Below are 25648 nucleotides of genomic sequence, written 5' to 3'. Positions count from 1 at the left end.
CATAACAGCCTGTTACACTGAATGTTGTCAACATTACGGCTAAATTAGACCGCGAGCGTAATGGTGCTACATGCTAAACTAACAGTACGAAACGGATGTTTCAGTAGTTCGATTTTGGTGGTCTGTACGATCCGTAAAAACTGGGGGTTTAACTTCAGCTCAAGCAGGTCTTCTCTCCCATACTTGATTAGAGCTTGAAGAGCTGGTAAACTTGGCAAGCTGTAGCCATCTGCGCCGCCATCAGCCTTGGGCCTCTCCCATGATTATTCATGTCTTCCCCATGCATACTCAGGTTCTCTCAGGGTACTCTGGCTTTCTCTCTCAGTCCAAAAACACACCTGTTAGAGTCATTGGTTACTATGTGTCTATGTTGTGACTGTGACCCGTCCAGGATGAATCACCCTTACGTTGATTGGATGGATAGTGTCATGTCTCCTCTATCTGGTGATGTGTCTCCTCAGCAACACTAAGTCCGAATTTAACCCAGACACCAAGTCTCTTTAATTTAACCCAGAAGGATCCAACAACCTATGTTCACATACAGAAGTCATGTTGATCATGAATCATGATGCCACACCAAGCTGCACACCAAAGAACATCGTCAAGTAGTACAACATGCACAAACTAATTCTGAAGCTGGCAGTAACGTGATAGTGACTTGTATTTCAGTTCATGCATGTCCAGCAATAGCACTGGCAGTGTGGGGTATGTAGAAATGATGCTACAGTCGTCTTCTTTATCTCTCTCAGGTAATCAACGTGGATGGCAGTAACAGGCAAACTTTGCTGGAAGACAAGCTGCCTCATATCTTTGGTTTTACTCTGCTGGGGGAGTACATTTACTGGACGGACTGGCAGAGCCGCAGCATTGAGAGGGTCCACAAAGCCACAGCCGTGCGAGACATCATCATCGATCAGCTGCCGGATTTAATGGGTTTAAAGGCAACCAAGGTCACAGAGACCCATGGTAAGATCTTCAGATTTGGGGGATTTTTGAACAGTGGATAAAAATACAAAACAAAATCATGACCTCTGAAATACGTGTGTGTGCCCAGGTACAAATGGCTGTGCAGAGAATAATGGTGGGTGCAGCCATCTGTGTTTTTGGTGTGAACGGGTGGTTCGCTGTGCCTGCCCCATGGGTTTGGAGCTCCTTTCAGACCTCCGGACCTGTGTGGTGCCAGAGGCCTTCCTGCTATTCACCAACAGGTACAACTAGCTGACAAACCTTTGGTCTAAGTGAACTGCTGCGTTGCTCACTGTTCTTGTTAAATTATCCTAGGCTGACATCCTTTTTTTATCCTGGTTGTTCCAGATTACTTAACAGATGGATAACAAGATGGATGTGATGATAAAGAAGTGATGGATGTCACTCACTTAGATTATTAATGTGCATGGGCACATAGCAGAGTCTGTTTCTATGACAACCTAGAGTAAAACCACCAGCTACACAATATTTTGAATCTAAATTGTAAATGGCTGTTTTAGTTCATTAATAGTGGCAATAATATATTTGGCCTTTTGTTAGATTTTTCATTGCTGTTGATGGCCATACATGTTTTATTATCTAAGTGGCTGAGATGCTAAAGTATTTCATTGAATAAACATGGACAAAAGAGTCAGAAAAATGTAAGGTAATTGAGATTGTCAGTGGAAGATGTAGGAATTGAAAGCATATGTTTACCTGATATGGAGCCCAACAACTTAGTAATGTTTTTTTTTCTTTAAATCAAAAAGTTTTTTTTTTTTCTCCTGGCGCAAAACTACCATGTAATTTTGATTATTGTGGTCACAATTATGTTAATTCTAACATTTATTTATGATTTTTTATTTTGTTGCATTGATTTATGGAAAAATAAAGAAGTTAAAACAGGCTAATATGAGCTGGTTAATTAAGCAGCTATTGTGTATGAGTTAGCTGGTCAGTCCTGCACTCTGCCATCTCATTAAAAGGACCGTAGGAACAGTATGACAGACAATTAAACCATAACCTGTTTAAAATTCCACTATGGACAAAAAAGAACAAGTTCAAACTTTACACACAAGTTCATTAATTCCATGTCATGACAGCATGTGGAAGAACTTGTTACCTTTAAGTATCCTTTATGGTAACTGAAGGTTTTGGGAATGTTCAGTGCTGTGCATTAATGCATTGTGGAGCAGTTACAGATGAAGGGCTAGCTGTTTGAGTTGACCTATTGCCTGCAAGTTTGGCAAAACCACCGGTTAGAAGTAATAATTACTGTAATTCTCTTTTCTTTTGAGAACATATTATACATAGTTCAGGTGATTCTAATGTACTGATTTAACTGCGAATGCTTCTTTTTCAGAAGTAACAAAGCGAGTTTAATGTTCCATGAACTGTGTCATTGGGCCTGGTTTTAAGCGGACTTTTCTTGACCCATTGTTCTCTATAGGGACAGCATCAGGAGCATTTCTTTAGGTACGAACAGCAATGATGTGGCCATCCCTCTCACAGGAGTCAAAGAGGCCTCCGCTCTTGATTTTGATGTTTCAGAAAGGAGAATTTACTGGACAGACATACAAGCCAAGGTATGCCATGCTTTGCCAGAGTGGGCATATTAAAATATAGGTTGTGTTTGCTCAAGAGTAAAACAAGCACTTCTCTCACTCTCTTCCCTCCATTCTCTCTATCAGACCATCAGCAGAGCATACATGAACGGCAGCTCTGTGGAACACGTTATAGAGTTTGGACTTGGCTACCCTGAAGGCATGGCCATTGACTGGATGGGTCGCAACGTCTACTGGGCTGATACTGGTACTAACCGCATTGAAGTGGCACGGTTGGATGGCCAGTACAGACAGGTTCTAGTCTGTAAGGATCTTGACAACCCACGCTTGCTGGATAACCCACGATCTCTAGCACTGGATCCAGCACATGGGTAAGACTTCAATAATTGATAACCAGTTGAGATATTTGCCGAAATGTGTGATGATGCTAAAGATTACTCACAGCAATCGTGTGAGCTCCCAGGTCAAGTCTACAGTCTTGTTGTTGGACTTTAAACAATACAGTGTAACTCTTCCCTTATGTAAAGGCATAACCCCGCCCCCAGACACATTCGGAAAATGTCCACTAAAGAGATACGAATGAGCGGTGGGGGTTGTAAGCAGTGCTGATTCAGTCAGGACGGGGGAAAGTGACCTGCCGAAACATACCGTGACCAGGTCGACATCTGGTGGTTTTGCCATGGAACTGTCTTTCTAGGTGGAGGATGTTTCACCGGCAAAACACAGGGCTATGGTGACGAAAGCATGTACTGCATTAATCCTAAGAGGGCAGCACTAATACAGTTTTAGGACACAAGTATGATTTATTCTACAAAACAGACACCTCTCTGTAACCACAGCAATTTAAAAAAAGTAAGTTTAGCACATTTTCCCAAAGTAAGAGTTGTAGTATAAACTAGATGAGGTTATCTATGTATTCTTCAAGTTTGGTGGCACTACAATGATCTATGGTATAGTCATTGCTCATTTTATACTTATTCTAATAATAAAATAGGTGCCATTTGCCATTTAGGCTATGGGAAATTTCTCAAAAAATTTATTATTTTCAAATCCAATAAATGTGGTATGATATACATGAGATCAGATACATATGAAATGAATTTGATAATAATCCACCTCTCCTTGGTGACTCTGTTGAATATTTCTCTATGATTATTTTTCTGGGGTTGCAACTTGCAGACGGTCCCTAAGCATCTGCGGAGCAGCGAGCTCTGCATAGAGTCCAATGTAATTCTCCCAGATTCTCCCAGTCCATCTTTTATTTTTTGGTTTTTGATTTGCAATTGAAAATAGAAAGAACGAATGATACACGGATTCATTTGACCTTGATACAAATTAAATCTTGTTTAAAACCAGATCTATTTAAAACTGATCTCCTTATATGGAAATCAACTATCTCTTCCATGAGCTTATCAACTTTAGAATTTAACCCCAGTGAGTTTCAGGACCTTTGTTGTGACTCTAGTATACAAAGAAAAAAAAGAAAAATGGAAATATTTATTTATTTAATGTGACTAGAGGAGGAGTTGAACAGAGTGTGTGTTTTGGTAGTTGGGTACCGTTCACTTAACTAATACTGAGATGAAATGTGAAACTTTACTGATTTCTAAAGCGTAAAAATCCCAATATCAGTGACATTACCTAAGGTCCCTGAATGCTGCTTGTCAAGACTTGATGCAATCTACTGGGTTTCCTTAGATAGGAAACATTTTGACTAATCTATAATCTTGATTGAATTTGACTTTGTAAAGTGCCTTGAGAAGATATGTATCATGAATTGGTGTTATATAAATAAAATTTAATTGAACTGAACTGAATTAAACCTCAAAATATAAGTGGATTATTTCATGGCCCAATATAGGGTATTTAACATAGCAACTCCTGGACTGAGGTTTGTTCATGTTTCTCTGCCTAAAGCTGGTGTATTGTCTCCACAGCTACATGTACTGGACTGAATGGGGTGGTCGTCCACGCATAGCCAGAGCCTATATGGACGGCAACACTATCATTACGTTAGTTGATAAAGTGGGGCGTGCCAATGGACTGACTATTGATTATGTGGACCAACGACTCTACTGGACTGATTTGGATACGTGTATGATTGAAAGCACCAACATGCAAGGTTTGTTTTTCACATATCATCATTGCTACCTGGGAAGCTGAGCATGGCCCACATGTCTGTAAAACACCCTGTACTCTGCAATGACGCTTCACCGTATATAATAACATTACACAGTGCATACGGCACTGTGAAAAAGCATCTGACCCCTTACAGATTTCTTGATTCCATCTTAATTATTCTTAATTATTCAACTGTATTATTTATTTGTGTGTCAAAAATAACAGTTATACAGTAATCTATGAATTTTAATATCAGACAAAATGATGGCGAACACATGGAGGAGAAGCTGATTGATGAGAAGAGAAAGAACTTTTCAGCAGTTGTATTGATTTGTCCTCCAGGCCTCCAGAGGGAGATTATCGTGGATGACCTTCCTCACCCCTTCGGACTTACTCAGTACAGGGACTTCATCTACTGGACAGATTTCAACCTTCGCAGCATTGAACGGGCTGATAAACGCAGCGGACTCAACCGCACTGTGGTCCTGCAGGTACCAAACCAGTTGGAAACTGTTTTAGCAAGTTCCATAACTTAAAATAGTCTTTCAAAATTTTAACGGTTCCAAGAAAATATTATCAATCACTATTATTATTCTTAGAGATGCTGACCTTATTGCCATCACACTTGTGTTTCAACAGGGTCAGCTGGAGCTGATGCTCGACATCCTGGTATTCCACTCCTCCCGTCAGGATGGCACCAATGAATGCTCACAGAATAATGGGAACTGTGCCCATCTCTGCCTCGCCACTCCTGCTGGTGCCCAGTGCCGTTGTGCCTTCCACTACACTCTAAACCCTGATGGGAGAAACTGTAGCTGTAAGTACAGAAAGGCAAACATAAAAACCTGTGCTATCAGCACACAGCAATATGGCTTTGTCTTATAGCGATTGAATAAGTGAGCATTAATTATTTAGGCAGCAAAATATTTATTTTATGTTGAAAATGTATGTTTCTACATTGTAAAACTTGTAACTTTTTTATTGATGTAAGAAATATATTTTTGAAGCAGTGTTTCTGTGGTATGTAGATTTAACTGTTGTGTTGTGTCCCAGAGGTACTGGGTTCATAGACCGCCACTCTAGGCAAGACCCTTAATCCCAGATTGCTCCCCAGGCACCACACAGTGGCAGCCCACTGCTCCCCAGGGGGATGGGTTAAATGCAGAGAACACATTTCATTGGAATGTAAATTCCAATGACAATAAAGATGATTAAATAAAACTTTATTTTTGATAAAAAAAAATTGATGTGTAATTTGATTGACCTCTATTTGAGGATTTCCCACAATGTTCTGCATACTTATCCAAAGTTACAAATATATTTCAGGAAAGTAAAACCTCTACACAAAGTAGAAACATTTAACTGTAAACTATTCATTTTGCAAGTTGTGCTTATACTGTGTTGTTTTGACCAATTGTTATTGAACAAGCCTCTCTTATGCATTTGCATAAAGAGCCAAATGCCCCATTACTAGTATCCACCTGTTCATCTCATGACCAAGACCTCCTCTGCTCTCTGTCTGCAGCTCCATTAAGTTTCTTACTCTTCAGTCAGAAGGCCAGCATTAGCAGAATGGTGTTAGGAGATCAGAGTCCTGACATAATCCTTCCAATTCATGTCATGAGGAACGTCCGAGCCGTCAGCTATGATCCCCTGGAACGGCTGGTTTATTGGCTGGATGGACGACAAAACATCCGAAGGGCCAGGGATGATGGAACCATGGTAACACCTAAACAAAAAACAGCTCTAACATCAAAAGTTATCGAAGCTTCAAATTACTCAAATGTTGACCTTGTGTCTTCTCTACGAAACATCTCTAGTCTTCAATCATAGTAAGCAGCCCTTCTCAACCAGTGGACAACCAGCTTCATGACCTGAGCCTTGATCCCTACAGTCGCCACATTTACTGGACTTGCGAGACCACCAACACCATCACCGTTCAGAAGATGGATGGTCACATTGTTGGTGTGGTTGTCAAGGATGACACTGATAAGCCACGAGCCATTGTGGTCAATGCTGAGAAAGGGTATGTCTTGTTGTACTGAACACACTGCAGAAATTCATGGTGACAGAAAGACAGAGTAGTTTTAAGGTTCACCCCCTCTCCACAGGTACATGTATTTCACTACAGTACAGGAGCACTCTGCTAAGATCGAAGGAGCAAGTCTCGATGGCACAGAGAGGGAGTCCTTGTTCTCCACTGGTCTAATTAGACCTGTCGCTCTGGCTTTGGACAACAAGCTGGGAAAACTGTTCTGGGTCGATGCTGACCTCAAACGCATTGAGAGCAGTGACCTGACAGGTGAGTTATTATCGGCACAGCTAATGATTTTCCCATGTATGAGTTGTGAATAAAGGCACTATCCGACGATTGAGGAGGGAATGAAAACAAACCATACTTGTGTTTAACTTGGTTAGTAGCAAGCTGATAGCTGCTAAAGCTGACACCAGAGTTTGTTTAAATTGACTTTTTGTTATATTTCAGTACACAGCCTCCAATTGTTTAATCCCATTGTTTTCTCTGCCAAACCTCAGCTTTTAATGTGTTCCGGTAACTGGGGACATCCAGTGGTGATGCGTTATCAAGTGGCGATTGGGCCAGTGGTGGAAAAGGGGCTGATCTCACTCTTCTTTGTGGCAGCTCCAGGAGGCCTCTGCACAGCTTCTCTGGTGCGACTGCACTCGGGGCTGTCCTTGTATCAGCTAGTGCTTGCTAGGCCCTTGTGGCGATCTCTGCATGGCTTGCAGAGGTGCAGTTCTCAGCTCCGTCCAGCTGTAAGAAGTGCATCACTCAGTCTCAGGTCCTAAAGGATGTGTCTCATCCAGTAATTGTTACATAGCCAATAATTGCAGACCTCTACAATTTGGAAATTGCTTTTTTTAAATTGCGATTATATTGCAACTATGATTAATTGTCCAACCCTAGCTGGCTGTCTTCTTTGATGTCTGTACTTTGCTTTGGTCTTAGTTGAAGAGATGTCTGTTTTATCCAGTAAACAGACAATAGCTCAGTTTCCATTCCCACTCAAAAAGCCTGTGGCTTTGCAAATCACGGGTAGCATTTCCATACACATTTACCCAACTAATTTCACTTTCCTGGGGCTTTGGTCCCTCAAGCGACCCAGTGCTTTGGTCTGCTTTCTCTGGGCTTGTTGAGGGGTTGGGGTCGCATGCAGCAAGAAGAGCTGTCCACCACAAGGGTCGAGTAAGGAGCAGCAAGGAGATGAGGATTTTACAAACCTATTGATTTTATAACCTTAATTTATCACAAAAAGTTGTTTTAAGATGTTTTTAGGTGAGAAAGTACACCTCCAAAATTCATCTGTCCAGTCGGTTCATCAGAATTATGAGCCAATTTTAATTCTGGTCGGACTTGTATGCTGACCGACTGCATATCTTCACATAACAGATATCAAACGTGAAAATTTTGGCTTGATGTTTTCAGTAATTATAAACTGTTTCGTCACAGTGTGTGTATGTGTGTGTGCATGCAGGCGCGCACAGACAAGCTCGTTTCTGTGGCAGAGGAAGAGGAGATCTTCTCAGTGCATACAGCCTTTAACCTACATAAAAATAATTTTGCTGTGATCAAAAACCCTGGTTTGTCAGCATCATCTGACATTTTTTCACTCGCTACCTCAAACGGGTCGATCCAAACAGCAAAGATTTTGTGGATGTGTTGTTCTTTTGCACTTCAGTCAAGAGTATCAATATACTATTTTGTTTGTCTGGAAGCCAGGATGATTGAGGATGATTGTAGTTGTTTGTGTTGCCTCGCACTACGCTTGCCTACCAGGATAGCAGTTTAAGGGAATGGATCACCTCTATTTCAAATGTGTGGAACTATGTATCACAGAATTACGTTTCTGGTTTTCTTCCAGGGGCCAATCGCATTGTTCTGCAGGATTCCAACATTCTTCTGCCAATGGGACTGACAGTTCTGGGAGACCATCTGTACTGGATTGACCGACAGCAGCAGATGATCGAAAGGGTAGATAAACTGACTGGGGAAGGCCGCACACGCATTCAGGGACAAATATCATACCTGACATCTATCCATGCAGCAGAGGAGATGGACCCGCAGGAGTTGGGTAGAGATCTGTTGCTCATTGCTATTATTGATCTATATTGAACTGGCTGTGATGTTATGATATGTATCTTTGTTGTTTCTTTTGTCCAGCATCCCACCCTTGTTCCCGAGACAATGGAGGCTGTTCTCACATCTGCATTGCAAAAGGTGATGGAACATCTACCTGCTCATGTCCCATGCATCTAGTTTTACTCCAAGACCTGCTGCACTGCGGAGGTAAACCAAAGACCACACCAGCAGTATTAAAGTACACCAAGAAAAGCGGTAGCTGTAGTTATGGAGAGCAATATTGCCCATTCTGAAGAAATTCACTGTTAGTGCATTTTAAGGTTGTGGATTCTAAGGCGTACTGTGAATTAATGTGTCTTTGTGTGTAATATCACTCCAACCCAACACGTACACAGCTCTGAGAGAGAGAGAGCTATCCGTCTCTGTCGGGATGACAGAGTAGTTGGACTACACTGCCCTGTTTCTAACATAGAGCCAAAATAAATGTAACTTTTACATTGAACTAATTTACTAGGTTTGTTGTTGATGGCGCGTACTCCGGGCGCGGCAACCTAAAGACTCTGACATACTCTGGCGTACTGTGCGCATACTGTGAGCTTTGTGGACTCCACACTGACTCTCTGCTGACGTTTTTCCCTTCATAGTTGAGCGTACTGTTGCCTTCATTTCTTGAAGCAAATTCCTACAATTCCCACACTTTCTGCCAGTGGGACGAAGCAGCGGAACGGATGGTAAAATGTGTGGTTAGCTAGCTGAGCACCTAGAGCCGTTTATTTTCCTGCATGCTCCCACCGCACACCTGTCAGTGAGAACAGAGAGGGACCGTGCGTACCTGTGACCGCCTGCTTGGAGCAGCTCAGTGTATCAAGCTCGGTGTCACATATAAAACAGTTTGATGTAAAGACTTCTTGCCGCCAAACAGTTTATACTGTGACACCACATATATGGTTCTAAAAATTGATCTCTGCACGCACCTGTATGCTAAGAGTCTGCATGAAAAGTGTGATTTTCGTCCCCGTAAATGACCGCAGATCTCCCTTATTTTCGGCAGTTGACGACAATTTGCAACCCGTGCTTGTCGCCGTTTGTCAGTGCCACAAATTGTCAGAACCGGACAATGACGTATGTGGAGAGCTTTCAGCTGTACTAATGGCCCTAATTAGCATATGAATGCAGCGAAACCGCGCGGCCGGCCAGGCCTGGCCTGAATAACCTTACTCAGTATTGGATGAAACCACTACTTTCAAACAAGTAAAATCACTCCTGATTGGTTGGCAGATCCCCAATAAATTATATATATATATATATATATATATATATATATATATTATGCTGTATATTCATGTTATCCTATGTAGGCTACTACACTATTATTAGGCTACCATCAAGGACATGAATGAATTTATGGAGGAAATGAACATTTGCCAGGAAGATGTTTATGCAAAGAAAGAGCTTTATTAAAACAAACAACTATATACAACGCGAGGATCTGCCCACACATGGCAGGGGATTATCTAAAAACTACAACTCCGTGAACTGTCCGTTTGCCTCCTCGGGGTTGGAGGTAACTGGCGGCGTTCTTTCTGAGGCAGGTCCGTTGTGCAGGCGCCTGCTGTGCGTGGCTCTGTACTTCGGCGTCGCCTCTAACCGGGACTGCAGCTTCACACAGAGTTCAGAGAGATCCGGCCTACGAAATGACGGCGGCCGTACAATCCATCCAGAGACCCCGCCAACAACGCCATCTTCTTCGTCAGACATGAGGTCCACGGTGGCGGACTTCCAGAGTTCCACCTCGTCATCCGACTGCACACTCTGCCTCTATTATAGCAGCTGTAAAAAAACAAATGAATCAGTACTATGCGATGGGATGCACACAACACATCTATCAATGCACCTGAAAAATAGTCACCAAATAAAGTCTTACCTTCTTTCTTCTCGATCGACTCCGAGCTGAACCGCAGCTTCTGCCCGCAATGAGTTTTCTGGCTGCGTACCGTCCTGCGTACCGTCTCATAACAGGTTTTACAGGCGGCTGGAAAACAATTAAATGAGAGTGGTATGAATAAAAATCAAACGCAAGTCACAGTAACATTAAACAAGGAAGGAGAAACAGTAAAAACGAGTCACTTACACACAATTTCGTCTTTATCAACATCGTGTAAATCTGGACTTGCAGATATTGCTCCGAGCAAATAGGAGGTCACCGCCTCGCTCCGGTTCATAGCGCCTGCAATTTGTCTCCGAGTTGTGAAGACGGCGTACTGCTTCCTGTAAATGACAAAAAAATACACTTTAATAAAGCTTGTTCTTTTGCAAGGCTACTAGGCTACTCTTAGCTTTAGCTTTAGGCTAGGCTACTTTTAGCTTAGCTAGCATTCACCGAACATATTCTTACTGCAAGCTTGGGATTCTGCACCCGTCTTCTCTTCTTGGAGTTAGTCTCTACCGCACAGTTGTTCGACTGCAGAGCCGCCAACTTGTCCTCTATGGACAGCAACCTGGAGTTTACCGAATTCTGCAGTTGAGTGAACCGCTAATTCATATCGGCAGTATGTTGTACGAGACAGTCCACTTCTTCTTCTTCTTTCGGTTTTTATGGCGGTTGACAACTAACTTTAATGGTGCATTACTGCCACCAACTGGACTGGAGTGTGGTACTGAAGTCTAATCTTTCCTAATAGTTTGCAAACAAATAAAAAAAAAAAAACAAACAAACATAACAAAACAAACCAATCAAAACAAAACAAAACAAACAAAAAGATCATACTAAATTATTTTAATTAGTCCTGTATTCCTCAGGAAGCCAATTACGTAGTTTACACTCATTTACCCTGTGTTTCTTTGCAGAATTTCTTCTAAGTTTAGCCTCATCTGTTCTCCTTGTAATTGTAAGACTAGTCTTTGTCTTTCTTCCTGATATTTATTACAGTGTACAATAACATGCTCTATAGTCTCTGGACTACCACAGAATTCAGTTGCCATCAGCATGCTTCTTCATTATTAACAAAGTTTTATTTAGACGTGTGTGTCCATACCTCATTCTAGAAAATACATCCTCCTCCTCCTTGTTTCTGTTTGTATTTCTGCTCTTTCCCACTTTATTCTGAATATTATAGAACTGTCTTCCAGTCTGCCCACCGTCCCATAATGTTTGCCATTTACCCTTAATTATGTTTTTGACCATACTTTTAATTTTTGCTTTGCTGTAGTGCACTTCAACATCTATATTAGAATGTCTAGCTGCTTGCTTAGCACTTTTATCTACTAACTCATTTCCTATTACTCCTATATGAGCTGGTACCCATACCAGAGTTATATTAATTCCTGACTTTATTAGATTATTTGCAGCTTGCAGTATATCATACACAATGTCTTGCCTTGATTTTGACTGAAATATTTTAATACTGATTAAAGCTGAGCTGGAATCTGAAGCAATTACTGCCTTCCTTGGCCTATTGACCTCCACCCAAAGCATTACTTCAATACCGACTAACTCATATGAGACAGTCCACTGATAGCAATCAGCAGTTTCTTCTCGTCAGTCTGCAGACTGGCTGAAAGTTGTGGATCGCGTCCAAGAGGAGTTGAAGGCGAGTTGAACGTGGGGTAAACTCCCCCTGCAACCCCGATTTGCATTTGTTTAGCTCACAGCATTTTCATTTACATGTTAAAGCCTCCCCTAGAATTAGGAGGAGGGGGGTCATGGGGGGACAACTGCCACGTCAGTTTCTGACAATTCATGGCAGTTTTCGGTGTTGCCTGCAAATTACCGTGAACAGCCGTTAACCTGAACTTCCACGACAATCTACAGTGCCGCATAGTGACGAAAATCACACTTTTCATGCAGTGGAGTATGCCTCGAGTGGAGTGAAGTACGCCCAAATACGTGGGGGCCTTTATAATGAATGCACTTCTACTTTCGACATTACAGTCAGGCAGTTTTGTAAACTTGCTCAAGGGTCTGATCAGGTAGTGACAGTGTACCATAATGCTCCGAATATCAATTGAGCGGAGCGGCTTTGTTGCCTACCAAAGTCGTACTGGCACATGTTGACACATTTTTTAGCGCATTGTACCACATAAAATCGGCCAGTAAGCACAACGGTAACCCTGTATAAAGCGCACTGGATTATAAGGCGCACCATCTATTTTTGAGAAAAAGTAAGGATTTTAAGTGTGCCTTATAGTCTGAAAAATATGGTATGAAGAAAAGGGAGACGAAAAGAATTTTCAAAATTTCCAATTAAAATTTGAAAATCATGGCAAGCATTTCTATTCAGCTACTTTCATTCTAATGCTCAGAAATAAAATTCAGTGCAACCAGTTGTCTTTGCAAGTCCCCTGCTTACTAAATATAATCAGTTTTGCGCGGATGACTGGCAGGGGGGGGGATTGCGGCGCTGGGGTTGCAGACGCCAACGGTGAAGTCGACCTGCTTCTCGCTTCAAAGTATCCATGTATTTTTGCCTATTTTTTCCCTGCCATTCACTATGTGAACGCGAGAAAGCAACAACAAAAAACCGCGTGTTAATGTCAAATAAACATGCAAGCATATCGAGTTCGTTTTTTTTTTTTTTTTTTTTTTGGAATGTTGGCGAAGCGGTAGCGTGAGTTTGGCGAGGCAGCCTCCTCGCCAAGATAGTGCTGCGGGACACACTGATAATCCAATATTTTTATCCTCAGTATAAATCCAGCTATTCTGTGAAGGCTTCCAAGGAACACAGCAGACAGCTCTAAGTATGTGGAAGAGGTAGTCCCCTGGAACATAGTTACTCTGGAGGAGCTGTGTAGATTCACAGCGGGATAATATAATGGTGGAACAACTATTAGCTGTTCACACCATTGTTGAAATAAATCAAAAAGTCCTACTGTCTGTTTGCCACAAGCCAAGTTAACATGAAGAAGAAGCTCTGGTTGGATCAGAGTAAAATGAAGCTTTTTGGCCTACATACAAAACACTGTGGGTATTAAACTAGCGATACACATCACCTTGAACACATCATTCCACGGTTAAACATAGTGGTGGCAGCATCATGTAGTGGAGATGCTTTTTTTATGCAGACACAGATAAGGTGGTCAGCATTGATGGGAGGCTTGGTGGGGCTAAATATAGTACAGTTCTTGAAAAAGGCCTGTTAGAGGCAACAGAAGACTTTAGCCTGGGGTGGAGGTTCACTTTCTAGCAGGACAACCACCCTAAACGTACAGCCAAGAGCTAGAGTGTATTGGTTTAAATCAAAGCATTTTTTTTAGGATGGCCAATTTAATGTCCAGTCCTAAGTCTGACAATATTTAGCAGGACCTGAAAATTGGTGTTCAAAGAAGCGTTCCTTCTAATCCGAGAGAAAAACTATTATCAAAGAATTCCCATGTCTAAACGTGGAAAAGGCTTGCAGCCATAACAGCAGTGAAAAGAGGTTCTACAACATACCGACTCAGGTGGGCTGAATACAAATGATTCCCCACTTTTTTTCTGATACTTATTTATATAAACCTAGGAAACTACTAGGTTTATACTACTACTACTACTACTACTTCATTTTCATTGGGTTTCACAGTTATACAATACTTTGTGTTGGTTTGTTTTGTTTTACTCTGTCTGTGGTTGTAATGGGACAAAATGTGGAAAAAGTTCAAGGTGTCTCAGCACTTTAGCAAGGCAATGTACAATGTGTGCTGTGTTCTCTCCTCAGCATTGCATTCAGCTAGCTTCTAAACTCGTCCTTCCTTGTGTTCTTCGTTTCCCTCAGAGCCTCCCACCTGCTCCACAGAGCAGTTCACATGCTCCACAGGAGAAATCGGCTGCATACCCATGGCTTGGCGTTGTGACCGTTACCCAGAGTGTGATGACGGCAGTGATGAAGAAAACTGTCCCATCTGTTCCTCCTTCCAATTCCAGTGTGATGAAGGAAGCTGCATTGATGCTCAGAAACGCTGTGACGGAGAACCCGACTGTCCTGATAAATCTGATGAGCATGAATGTGACAGTACGTTTACACACTACTATGGTTGCTGAAGTGCAGCTAACAATGGCTAGACCATCTAATTTGCACTTTTCTATATATCATTTGCAAAAATAGTTTTCACTAAGCCACTGTCGTTTAGGATTGTTGAAAACTGAGTTTGTACCAAAATGTTTAAATGCATTATTCAGTTTAGTCAAAGTGCTCGTCCTCTGTTACAGATCCTTACTGTAAATTCTAGCTTCCTGTGAAGACTTGATAGAAGAGTTGTGTGTCATGTGATTAATCTAGGATTGACACTAACATTTGTTAAGCAATCTCAACAAAGTTTTCGATTAGCAGATGATTTACTACACATTTTAACATGTTTTTTTTTCATATTATTTTATCCCACAAAATAAAATGCACACAAAATAAAATGCACACATTTGGCACTTTAAAGTGTAAAGTACATGTATACAGGGCTAACTCTAGCATGCAAAAATTAATAAGATGAAACCTTTATTATTTATGTATAAATCAGAGGGGGAGGATTGCGTTTTCAACTCCCCAGTGTTCACAGCTCAGTCCTCCAACACTTTTCAAAGGGATCAGCAGTCACATCATGATTCAGGTGACCAAGTACTCCACTCACACCAAGCAATAGCTTCTAATGACCCAGAACAGTGGTGGGTGGGTCATTGATTTGCATCACCTAGGAGGATGGGCCTCCATGTCCTTAAAACAGCAGTACACCAACTACAGGTTGCTCAAGTGTGAGCCACCCGAACTGACTAAGACCCCTGGATAGATGTTGAAACATCTTCAGAAAGAACTGAACGAAAGTCCAGTTGCCTCCGATTTAAGCCTGTTTTCTGTCTATATAAAGTGGAACTGCAATACTTTGGTCTGAATTCCTCATTAATTTACCCCACATTCACCCTTTTTAATCCCTGTTCTGAAGTGTGTGTGACAGCAACTTGTTTTAGTGCTGTCTCTTTAAATTTAAAGGAAGCACTTCCTGTCCAGGTCATAGTGTACCACTCCACCTCGTTTGGCCATTTTGGTAGTATGCTGGGTACAGTGTAATGAGCAACCGATGACATATCCACTTGTAGCTTTAGCAACCTTTAGCTTGGACTACAAAATAATTCCAAAAATACAACGGCTTGACAAATATGACCCAAAAACGACATTAAGATTTCTACACAGCTCCTAGACAGGCTAGATTCAAATGTTCTGCACCCCTAAAGACTCCAAGTACACAACAGAATGTATTTAATGAGCAACTAATCCCCCAAATTGACTTTTTTTCTAACAAATTGTATACATTAATATCTTATAGTGCTGTCTACATGTCTTGGTCATTATTTTGACAATTAATTGTACATTTGTTGAAATCCTGCTCTTGTGTCTAAAAGTATGTCTGTTTGGCGCCCTCCTCGTGTTGAACGTGTGTACTGCATTGGAATTTTAAACCAGAATTCTGAGTATTGGCTCAAAATATATTGTGACTTTAGCCAGAAAAACTGACATCAGTATCTCTGCTGCCGTGGGGTATAACAGTGGCTCCGTGTCAAACATTACTCTGTAGCAGGTTGAACATAAAGCTTTGCAATCTTTCTATAGATTTTCAGATTAGCGATGTACTAGCTTAGCATTCAGTTAGTTTACTAAGCATTTATTTACCTTACTCTAGTAGACCACACCACGCCCAGTTTATCAGTCAAACGTGATTAGCTGGGAAACTGGAATATTATCCAACAGACAGCTTGTTTAATCCCAGAGAGAATTGTCATAGCCGTTGTTGTGCTAACCAGCCTTTAGGAGTATTTGCCTCTCTGTCTGCCTCCCAGCTGCACACGTGACAATAATACTGATGATGATGATGGATTAATGTAGTCATGGCAGCGTTAGATCCTTAGAAAGTGCTTAGTTTGAGAACTATGAATCAAGAAGCTTTATTGTCATTATGTCTTACCATAATAACATTTAGATGAGGCAGACACCGGCTGAGAATGTACATAATTAAAATTAATTAATTACACATAACACGCAGACAGCATGACATGACCTTTCCATTTAACAGTTGATTGCACTGGCCAACAACAACGCTGCCTGAGGAGCTTAAGTGAGCATATAGTCCTTAGCACCTAACTAAGAAATTAAAAATTGAATACAAAATATGGTGGGTATTTCTATTTAACTCTGGTTTTTGCGGTGATAACCAAAGCTCTTTCACCAGAGAAGAACTCATGAACATCAGGGCTACATCACCAGAGGATTTATTTCCTACTTTTCTTCTCCCTACGCTGGAAATTTTGGACATTCTGGTCAAAGGTGCGCTCACCTTTGCTCACGCAGCGAAACGCCGGAGGAGAGGGGAGCGCGCTCGTGCGTCATCGCCAGCGCAGACTCCGCTTACCACTACTGGGCATAATCCTGTCCAACGAGCGTTCCCTGCCTAACAAACTGCACGAACTGAAACTGATGCTGGGAAAAAACAGGGACTTCTCTTCATCTGCTGTTTTTTACTTTACTGAGACGTGGCTGTGTGGATTAATCCCGGACTCCGCGCTTCAGCTGGACGGTTTCCAACTTCACAGAGCTGACCGCGACACACATCTTTCCAGCAAAGCGAAAGGTGGAGGGATCTGTTTTTACATCAACAACGGCTGGAGCAACGATGTGGCAGTGATCCAGCAAACACTGTTCTCCTGACCTGGAATCCTTCATCATAAACTGCAAGCCATTTTATTCATTCATTCTGGTCGTGTTTACATCGCGCCAAACGCAAACGTGCACGTCGCACAGCGCACGCTCGCAGACCAGATACTGAATGTGGAGCAGAGAAATCCAGACTCTTTAGTTATTGTCCTTGGTGACTTTAACAAAGGAAACCTCACTCATGAACTTCCTAAATATAGACAGTTTATTAAATGCCCGACCAGAGAGGAGAGCATTCTGGATCACTGCTACACCACAGTCAGAGATGCCTATCACGCCGTCCCCCATGATGCACTGGGCCAGTCTGACCACGTCATGGTTCACCTGATTCCTGCTTACAGGCAGAAACTAAAACTCTGCAAACCTGTAGTGAGGACATCAAAGAAGTGGACCAGTGAGGCTGTAGAAGATCTCCAGGTGTGTTTGGATTCTACTGACTGGGATGTCTTCAGGGCTGCAACCACCAGTCTGGATGAGTTCACAGAGGCTGTGACATCATATATCAGCTTCTGTGAGGACTGCTGTGTTCCATCACAAACCAGGGTGTGTTACAACAATGATAAACCCTGGTTCACAGCCAAACTCAGAAGGCTAAGGTTGGACAAGAAGATGCCTTCAGAATGGGGATAAATGCAGATTCAGAGATGCAAAATACAAGTTTAGTAGGGCGGTGAAAGACGCTAAGCGACTGTACTCTGAGAAGCTGAAAAACCAGTTTTCAGCCAATGACACTGCTTCTGTCTGGAAAGGGCTTAGGCAGATAACAAACTACAAGCCTAAAGCCCCCCACTCCATGAACGACCGACAGTTAGCAAACGACCTGAACAACTTCTACTGTCGTTTCGACAGACAAAGGGACAGTCCTGTAACCACCCCCCCCCCCCCACGACACCACCCAACCGATCACCTCCACCTCAGTGAAAACTCTTTCCATTCACGAGAGAGACATTAACAAACTATTCAGAAGACAGAACCCGAGGAAAGCTGCTGGACCAGACTCTGTCTCTCCATCCACCTTGAAGCACTGTGCTGATCAGCTGTCTCCAGTGTTCACAGACATTTTTAACACCTCACTGGCGACATGTCACGTACCAGCCTGCTTCAAATCCTCCACTATCATCCCTGTTCCCAAGAAGCCAAGGACCACAGGACTTAATGACTTTAGACCCGTCGCTCTGACCTCTGTGGTCATGAAGTCCTTTGAGCGCCTTGTGCTTTCACACCTAAAAGAAATCACTGATACCCTCCTGGACCCCCTACAGTTTGCCTACAGAGCCAACAGGTCTGCAGACGACGCTGTCATCCTGGCCCTCCACCACATCCTCCATCACCTGGACTCTGCAGGAACCTATGCCAGGATCCTGTTTGTGGATTTCAGCTCTGCCTTCAATACCATCATCCCAGCTCTGCTTCAGGAGAAGCTCTCCCAGCTGAATGTGCCCGACTCCACCTGCAGGTGGATCACAGACTTCCTGTCTGACAGGAAGCAGCAGGTGGATCACAGACTTCCTGTCTGACAGGAAGCAGCAGGTGAAGCTGGGAAAACATGACTCTGACTCTCAGCTCATCAGCACTGGTTCCCCCCAGGGCTGTGTTCTTTCTCCTCTGCTCTTCTCCCTGTACACCAACAGCTGCACCTCCAGTCATCAGTCTGTCAAGCTCCTGAAGTTCCTGACGACACCACTCTCATGGGACTCATCTCTGATGGTGACGAGTCCGCCTACAGGTGGGAGGCTGACCATCTGGTGACCTGGTGCAGGGAGAACAACCTGGAGCTCAACGCTGCAAAAACAGTGGAGATGGTTGTGGACTTCAGGAAGAACTCAGCCCCAGCTACCCCCATCACCCTCTGTGACTCCACCATGGACACTGTGGAGTCTTTCTGCTTCCTGGGAACTATCATCTCCCAGGACCTAAAGTGGGAGCTGAACATCAACTCCCTCACCAAGAAAGCCCAGCAGAGGATGGACTTCCTGAAGAAGGCAGCTGAAGAAATTCAACCTGCCAAGGACAATGATGGTGCAGTTCTACTCCTCCATCATTGAGTCCATCCTCACCTCCTCCATCACCATCTGGTACGCTGGTGCCACCGCTAAGGACCAGAGCAGACTGCAGCGTGTCATCAGGTCTGCAGAGAAGCTGATTGGCTGCAATCTTCCATCTCTCCAGGACCTGTACGCCTCCAGGACTCTGAGGCGTGCAGGGAAGATTGTGGCTGATCCCTTCACCCCAGTCATGGACAATCTCAGTCACTTCCCTCTGGCAGGAGGCTGCGCTCCATCAGGACCAGAACCTCACGCCACAAGAACAGCTTTTTCCCATCTGCTACCGTCCTTATGAACAAGGCCAAGAGCCGCCTGTGACTCTGGGCACTGTCTCTCTTCCCCGTTCAGGACTTACAAGCTTCTGCGTTGCATTAACGCACAGTTTACTCAGTGTATATAGCTTCTGTATATATATATCCATTTTATTTTATTGTATTTTTATTTTTTGTCTGCACCATCAACACCAAGTCAAATTCCTTGTAAGTGCAAACCTACTTGGTAATAAACTTGATTCTGATTTAATAAAAGACTTGAAGTGTGGCATGGTTATAGGTAAAATGTCTGGACATTAAACACATTTCTGCCTAATTGCTAAAGGTAAGGGGGGACTGCACAATGCAGTCATGCAAAATATCACACAAAGACTCAGAGCAATGCACTTCCAGCATACTCATACATGTTTATTTTTTCAGATTTTAAGTTTTTCCTGTCAGTCCAAACCTTTGGTAGATGGGCAGTTCTACCTGCCTGTGGAAGAGTTTTGCCTCCCACACATGAAAAAAGCTTTTACTTGTATTGTTAGACTTGTGCTAAAGTGTGGACTTTGTGGTTCTGTGACTCTGTGGATCTAGTTGTCCCATTGGATCCATCTTTCCTCCTCTCTTTCAGCTGTCTGTCCACCCAACCAATTCCGCTGTGGGGACAACCACTGCATCACTAAAAAACAGCAGTGTGACAATTATTCCGACTGTCTTGATGGATCTGATGAGCTAGCTTGTGGTAAATATGTAGACAGCACAGTAGCACCTTTTCTTACTAAATTATTCACATCGTAATGTACCTATCCCCTTTTTCCTGTGTAGAATATATTTCTCCCTCCTCAAGCTTCATTCCCAGTAATGAAACCACAAATCCTATTGGTCCAGTCATTGCCATTATTCTCCTCATGTTTGTGATGGGAGGAGCCTGCTTTATCTGTCAGCGTGTGGTGTGCCGACGTTACAAGGGTCCTAATGGGACTTTCCCTCATGAATACATCAGTGGAACGCCTCATGTGCCGCTCAACTTCATCAGCCCCAGCAGCTCTCAGCATGGTACCTACCAAGGTTGGATCAGTTTGTTTGCTGCAGGTCTGTAAAATGAGATCCATCGGTTATGTTTGGGTGTTAAAGGATGGATGTGTGCAGGGATCTCCTGTGGAAAGTCTACAATGAGCTCAGTGAGCTTGATGGGCAGCAGCAGTAGCGGAGCCCCTCTCTACGACAGGAACCACGTGACTGGAGCTTCATCCAGCAGCTCTTCATCTACCAAAGGAGCTTTCTACCCAAAGGTACACACAACAGCTCACACAGTGAGCATGCATGCCACTTGCTCACCCATCAGTGGGTTAATATTTATACTTTCTGATTGTAGATCCTGAACCCTCCTCCATCTCCGGCCACGGATCGGTCTTTGTACAACACCGAGATCTTCTATTCCTCCAACAGTCCATCTACAACCAGATCATACAGGTCACTCACTCACAAACAGTGTCAGCCTGATTGTGTTCTCATTTTATTATTAGTTTAGATTTGCACAGAGAAAATGGACTGACAAAAGGATGGCGACTGTGGCTTGACGGGTTGAGTAGTTGTCTTGCAATTGGAAGGTTGTGGGCTTGATTCCAGCTTCCCCTTGTTACATGTTGATGTGCTCTTGGGCAAGGCACTTAACCTTGCCCAGAGGCACACAGCCTTAAAGTTGCCTACCGAGTGCGATTGGGTGAATGTGGCTCTAGTGTACAGTGCTTTGCGTGGTCAATATGACTGGAAAAGCGCCATATAAGTTCAGTCCATTCATTATGTTCCTTGAATACAATGTGTTTATATTCCAAACAAAAGTAAAAAACAAAGCAACTGGACTTGTTTTCCGTAGTTTGAAGACGTTTCGCTTCCCATCCAGGAAGCTTTTGCAATTCAAAAAGTCTGGAGTAATGTGGAGTAATATGGAGTTATCAAACTTGATACTCCATATTACTCCAGACTAAAACAAGTCCAGTTGTTTTGTTTTTTACTTTTTTTGGAATGACCATGACCTGGATGACTGAGAATCTTCACCAGCAATGTGTTTACATGTTTTATCATTTGCCTAAAGTACAAGATGTTTATACAGGAGCACACAGCAGGAAGTACTTTACACTCTAGACCAGGGGTGTCAAACATACGGCCCACGGGCCGGATCCGGTCCACCGAACAATTCAGTCCGGCCCTGTGACTAAATGTATTATCATTATTAAAAAAAAAATATATATATATATATATATATTTTTTTTTTTTTCCAGTGTCCTGTCTGACAATGTGGCAATAAGAATTGTTGTCTTAATGCCAAAAAGAACTCATTAGGTTTGACTTTCACAAGTGGAGCAGTACTGCTTTTGCCATAGTGCTCCGCTTGATTTATGAATGTGAATAGTTTTATTCACACTACAATGGGAAAGTAGGAGAGGAGAGGAAGAACAAGACGAAAAAAAAACATAAGGTGAAAGAAAGAGGAGATTAAAGGAAGAGAATGATAAAACAATTATTGAAAAAAAAAACATGTACTTTGTTTAATTGAAAATATGCAGTTCCTATATTGTCCACGAGGGGCGCTGTGTTTTAATTAGCAGATTAAGCTTCAGGTGAGGAAAAATTTAAATCATTTCTTAATTTTTATCTGTTTGATGTATTTTGTCATGCAGGACAGTGTTTTTAAATTCCAAAAAATGTGAATAAATGTTTTTCAACATTGTATAATCACTGTGATCAGTTCTTATGCATAATGCACAAGTAAATGTTTAACTGAGTAAAAGTATTGTTGAAGTTGCACATACTTTCTTAAAAATGCTAAGATTATTCATGATATATTGTGTAAAAGTGAAATTAATTGAATATAAAAATCAACAAGTTCACATTTATTAGTTCTATTTAATCTTGCAATGAGTTAACTCGTGTGGCCCTCTTGAGATCAGATTAAGCTGAATGCGGCCCCTCAACCACAATGAGTTTGACACCCCTGATCTAGACCCAGCAGATGGATCATGTGCAAAACGTAGAGTTCTACACATGATCCATCTGGCTTGCCAGGTTCCCCCATATTACCAGGACAGGATATAATACAACTGCCGTTACATCACATTTTTGTTTTTTCTCCATAATAGAGCAGCAACAGACTATTTGGGATAAAGGTTGAATTACCGACGAATTTCTTTAAGTTGTCGGATAGATATTCATTCATCTGATCTGAAAGTAGATCCAACTGTTATATGTAGAGCCACTCTACATATTCAGAATGCTTGGATGAGGGAACCTTCATTAGGACAGACAAAGCATCTGCATAATCTAGTTTGTGATTAGGGTACAGTATCATATGTAAAGGGATAAGATACTGAAACATTTTTTTTAACCTAAGGCATACTAATTGCTGTATCCTTACTTTCCTCTTTCTGTTATGTTTTATGCCCTATAAATACGGCATCCAAACTGACAGCCTGCCTGTCTGTCCTAGCATTCATCTTACTTTGATAGAACAGAGCCGAACTGCTGTAATGAATTAACTCTATGTTTTCCTCCACAGAACCTACCACCCAGTGCGAGGGGGTGCCCCACCTACAACCCCTTGCAGCACAGACGTCTGTGACAGTGACTACACTCCCCACCACCCACCCGCCGGGCTGCCATTGTCAGCAGGACGCTGGAAGGCCTCGGGCCACTCCAGCCACGGCAAACCTAATAAATACTACATGGACCTTAACTCAGACTCGGACCCGTATCCTCCACCCCCCACCCCACGCTCTCAATACATGTCAGCTGAGGAAAGCTGCCCCCCATCCCCTTCCACTGAGCGATCCTACTTCCACCTGTGCCCCCCTCCTCCTTCCCCCTGCACCGACTCATCGTGACCCTCCAACAGCCTGGGTACCCTGTGGGAAACAAAGGGATGAAGTGAACTCACTTCTTTGCTCTGGGATAAACTAATGTGCCAACAGTCAGCTGGGGCTTCCTCATAAATGTGTCACTTTACATGAACTAGGTAAAGGGCCTTGCTCAAGCTATGCCCATCCTTCATCTGCCATTCCAGTCATGCTCAGGACGGCTCCTGTTGTGACCTTCACCTGAGGAGAACTGCCGTGCTGGAATGTTCTGTAACTTCTTGAAGGTTGGAGTTTCGAGGCCTCAGAAAATAAACAATGAAAGGATTCAGCCAGTAGCTCCTTCCTCCACTTTCATTCCATCTCATGAGGAAAACAGTAATTGGGCCACTTTTTCATGACAAAAACATCCTGAAATGTCCAGTTGCTTCTTTAACTCTTGAGTGTGAAAATTTGAAATGAGCAGCTGAAGAAAACAGGTCACAGACTGAAACCAAGCCATTGACTGGGACCCCCTTTTCTGTCAGTCCCTAGCATTATAGCATTTATCTGCTCCCCTGTCAGACGCATGGCAGCAGCAGGGCCCATCAGATTGATGTCCTCCTTGTTGATATTTTATTGGTGCAGCACAAACACGGTGTGAATGAGTTGAGGATTGATAGGTGAATGATTACATAGGATGTGTGCCACAGGCTTCCTAGGCAGTCCGCAAAAGTGTGGAAAATAATTTCAGTATTTTCCAAGTCTGGATAAGTAGGGGGAAAAATGAAAAAATATTCCTATTTAGAAACTTTATTCCTTATAACATTAGCCCCTTTTCCATTGTTCAAAGGTAAAGGGCAATGATGGTAGAGAACAGCAAAAACTGTGATTAAAGTTTGATGTACACTACCGCTCAAAAGTTTGGGATCACTTAGAAATGTCCTAATATTTCTATTAGAATAACATAAAATTAATGATAAATATAGTCAAGACATTGTCAATGTGATATTCTGTCTGTAATGAAGTGGCCAGCACAGTCACCAGATCTCAACCCTATTGAAAGGTTGCGGTAGCAGCTTGACTGCACGGTATGTAAAAAGTGGCCCCAAAGCCAATCCAACCTGTGGAACGTGCTTCAGGAGCAGCTAGATGTCAAAGTCTGCAAAGCTGTACTTGTTGCAAAAGGAGGATTATTTGATTTAAGTGTTTCAGGTACAAATCATTATTTCTAACCTTGTCAATGTCTTGGCTATATTTGCTATTCACTTTGCAACTCCTTTGATTAATAAAATGTGGATTTTCTTGGAAAAACATGACATTTATGGCTAACCCCAAACCTTTTAGCAGGGTATTATACTTTTTGTGACAGAAAACAAACTTTTACAATATTTTTTGGCTGTTTGATTGCAAATATGTTCTGATGTTTCACTGCTCTAACAGCCAGCTCGCCACTTAGTGGAAGATGAACATAGGTTTCATCCGGTCAGGTGATATTTAACATTTCATCTTTACCGTAGTTTATTTCAGCATTTGATTTATTACTGAGCAAATTGTTTTGGCAGGGATTAAAACTAAGCTTTATAACGGGATAATTGTTATTTAACATTAATGGCTAACTGGATTGTAGGAGAGAAAATGTGGAAATGAATAATTCACCCATCTTTAACACTTTTGACAGTATAACTACTGCAATTGCTTACAAAAACTAAAACGGAGCAACACTTCAGCATCCATTTTTAAGGATTCACATATCTGCTTCATGCTGCCACAGTTGCTAGGTGACAAATTATGCTGAGGTAAGGGTGTGAACAGCTGGTGATGGCCTTGATGTATTACCGCCAACCGCAAGACTAGTGTAGTGTATTTTCTTTTACAACCTTCTCATTCGTCATTAGGCTGATTTAAATACGTTTTCAGCAGCCTTTCGGAGCAGAAAGCACACAAATTACCCAGGTAATAAAATCCCAGGTGTACTAATCCAGGAATTGGTGGAAAAGGGGCTATTGTTTAAACATCCTCATTTCTGTCCTTGCTTTCTTATTTTCTCTCATACATTCTTTTTTGTCCTTTTGTTTTCAATGTCCTACTTCTAT

The 25648-nt window shown here is 42.3% G+C and overlaps 1 protein-coding gene across 1 annotated transcript in view; it reads left to right on the top strand.

Moving 5' to 3' along the window:
• lrp5 (low density lipoprotein receptor-related protein 5) overlaps positions 1 to 25221 on the top strand; it is a 111726-nt gene extending 86505 nt beyond the window's left edge. The window contains exons 12-29 of the mRNA XM_036130832.1: positions 750 to 966; positions 1055 to 1208; positions 2417 to 2552; positions 2658 to 2902; positions 4469 to 4653; positions 4995 to 5143; positions 5292 to 5469; positions 6178 to 6374; positions 6473 to 6678; positions 6764 to 6954; positions 8534 to 8743; positions 8833 to 8958; positions 14502 to 14738; positions 20354 to 20464; positions 20548 to 20790; positions 20872 to 21014; positions 21098 to 21195; positions 23279 to 25221. Of these exons, the coding sequence (XP_035986725.1) occupies positions 750 to 966; positions 1055 to 1208; positions 2417 to 2552; positions 2658 to 2902; positions 4469 to 4653; positions 4995 to 5143; positions 5292 to 5469; positions 6178 to 6374; positions 6473 to 6678; positions 6764 to 6954; positions 8534 to 8743; positions 8833 to 8958; positions 14502 to 14738; positions 20354 to 20464; positions 20548 to 20790; positions 20872 to 21014; positions 21098 to 21195; positions 23279 to 23603 (3351 nt within the window). The 3' untranslated portion in view covers positions 23604 to 25221. The remainder of the gene's footprint in view (positions 1 to 749; positions 967 to 1054; positions 1209 to 2416; positions 2553 to 2657; positions 2903 to 4468; positions 4654 to 4994; positions 5144 to 5291; positions 5470 to 6177; positions 6375 to 6472; positions 6679 to 6763; positions 6955 to 8533; positions 8744 to 8832; positions 8959 to 14501; positions 14739 to 20353; positions 20465 to 20547; positions 20791 to 20871; positions 21015 to 21097; positions 21196 to 23278) is intronic.
• The last annotated feature ends 427 nt before the right edge of the window (positions 25222 to 25648 follow it).

The sequence above is a fragment of the Fundulus heteroclitus genome, unplaced genomic scaffold (genome assembly GCF_011125445.2).
Source record: "Fundulus heteroclitus isolate FHET01 unplaced genomic scaffold, MU-UCD_Fhet_4.1 scaffold_39, whole genome shotgun sequence".
Classification (NCBI taxonomy): Eukaryota; Metazoa; Chordata; class Actinopteri; order Cyprinodontiformes; family Fundulidae; genus Fundulus; species Fundulus heteroclitus.
The sequence above is the reverse complement of the archived record's forward strand: the minus strand, read 5'-3'. Positions and strand labels throughout refer to the sequence as shown.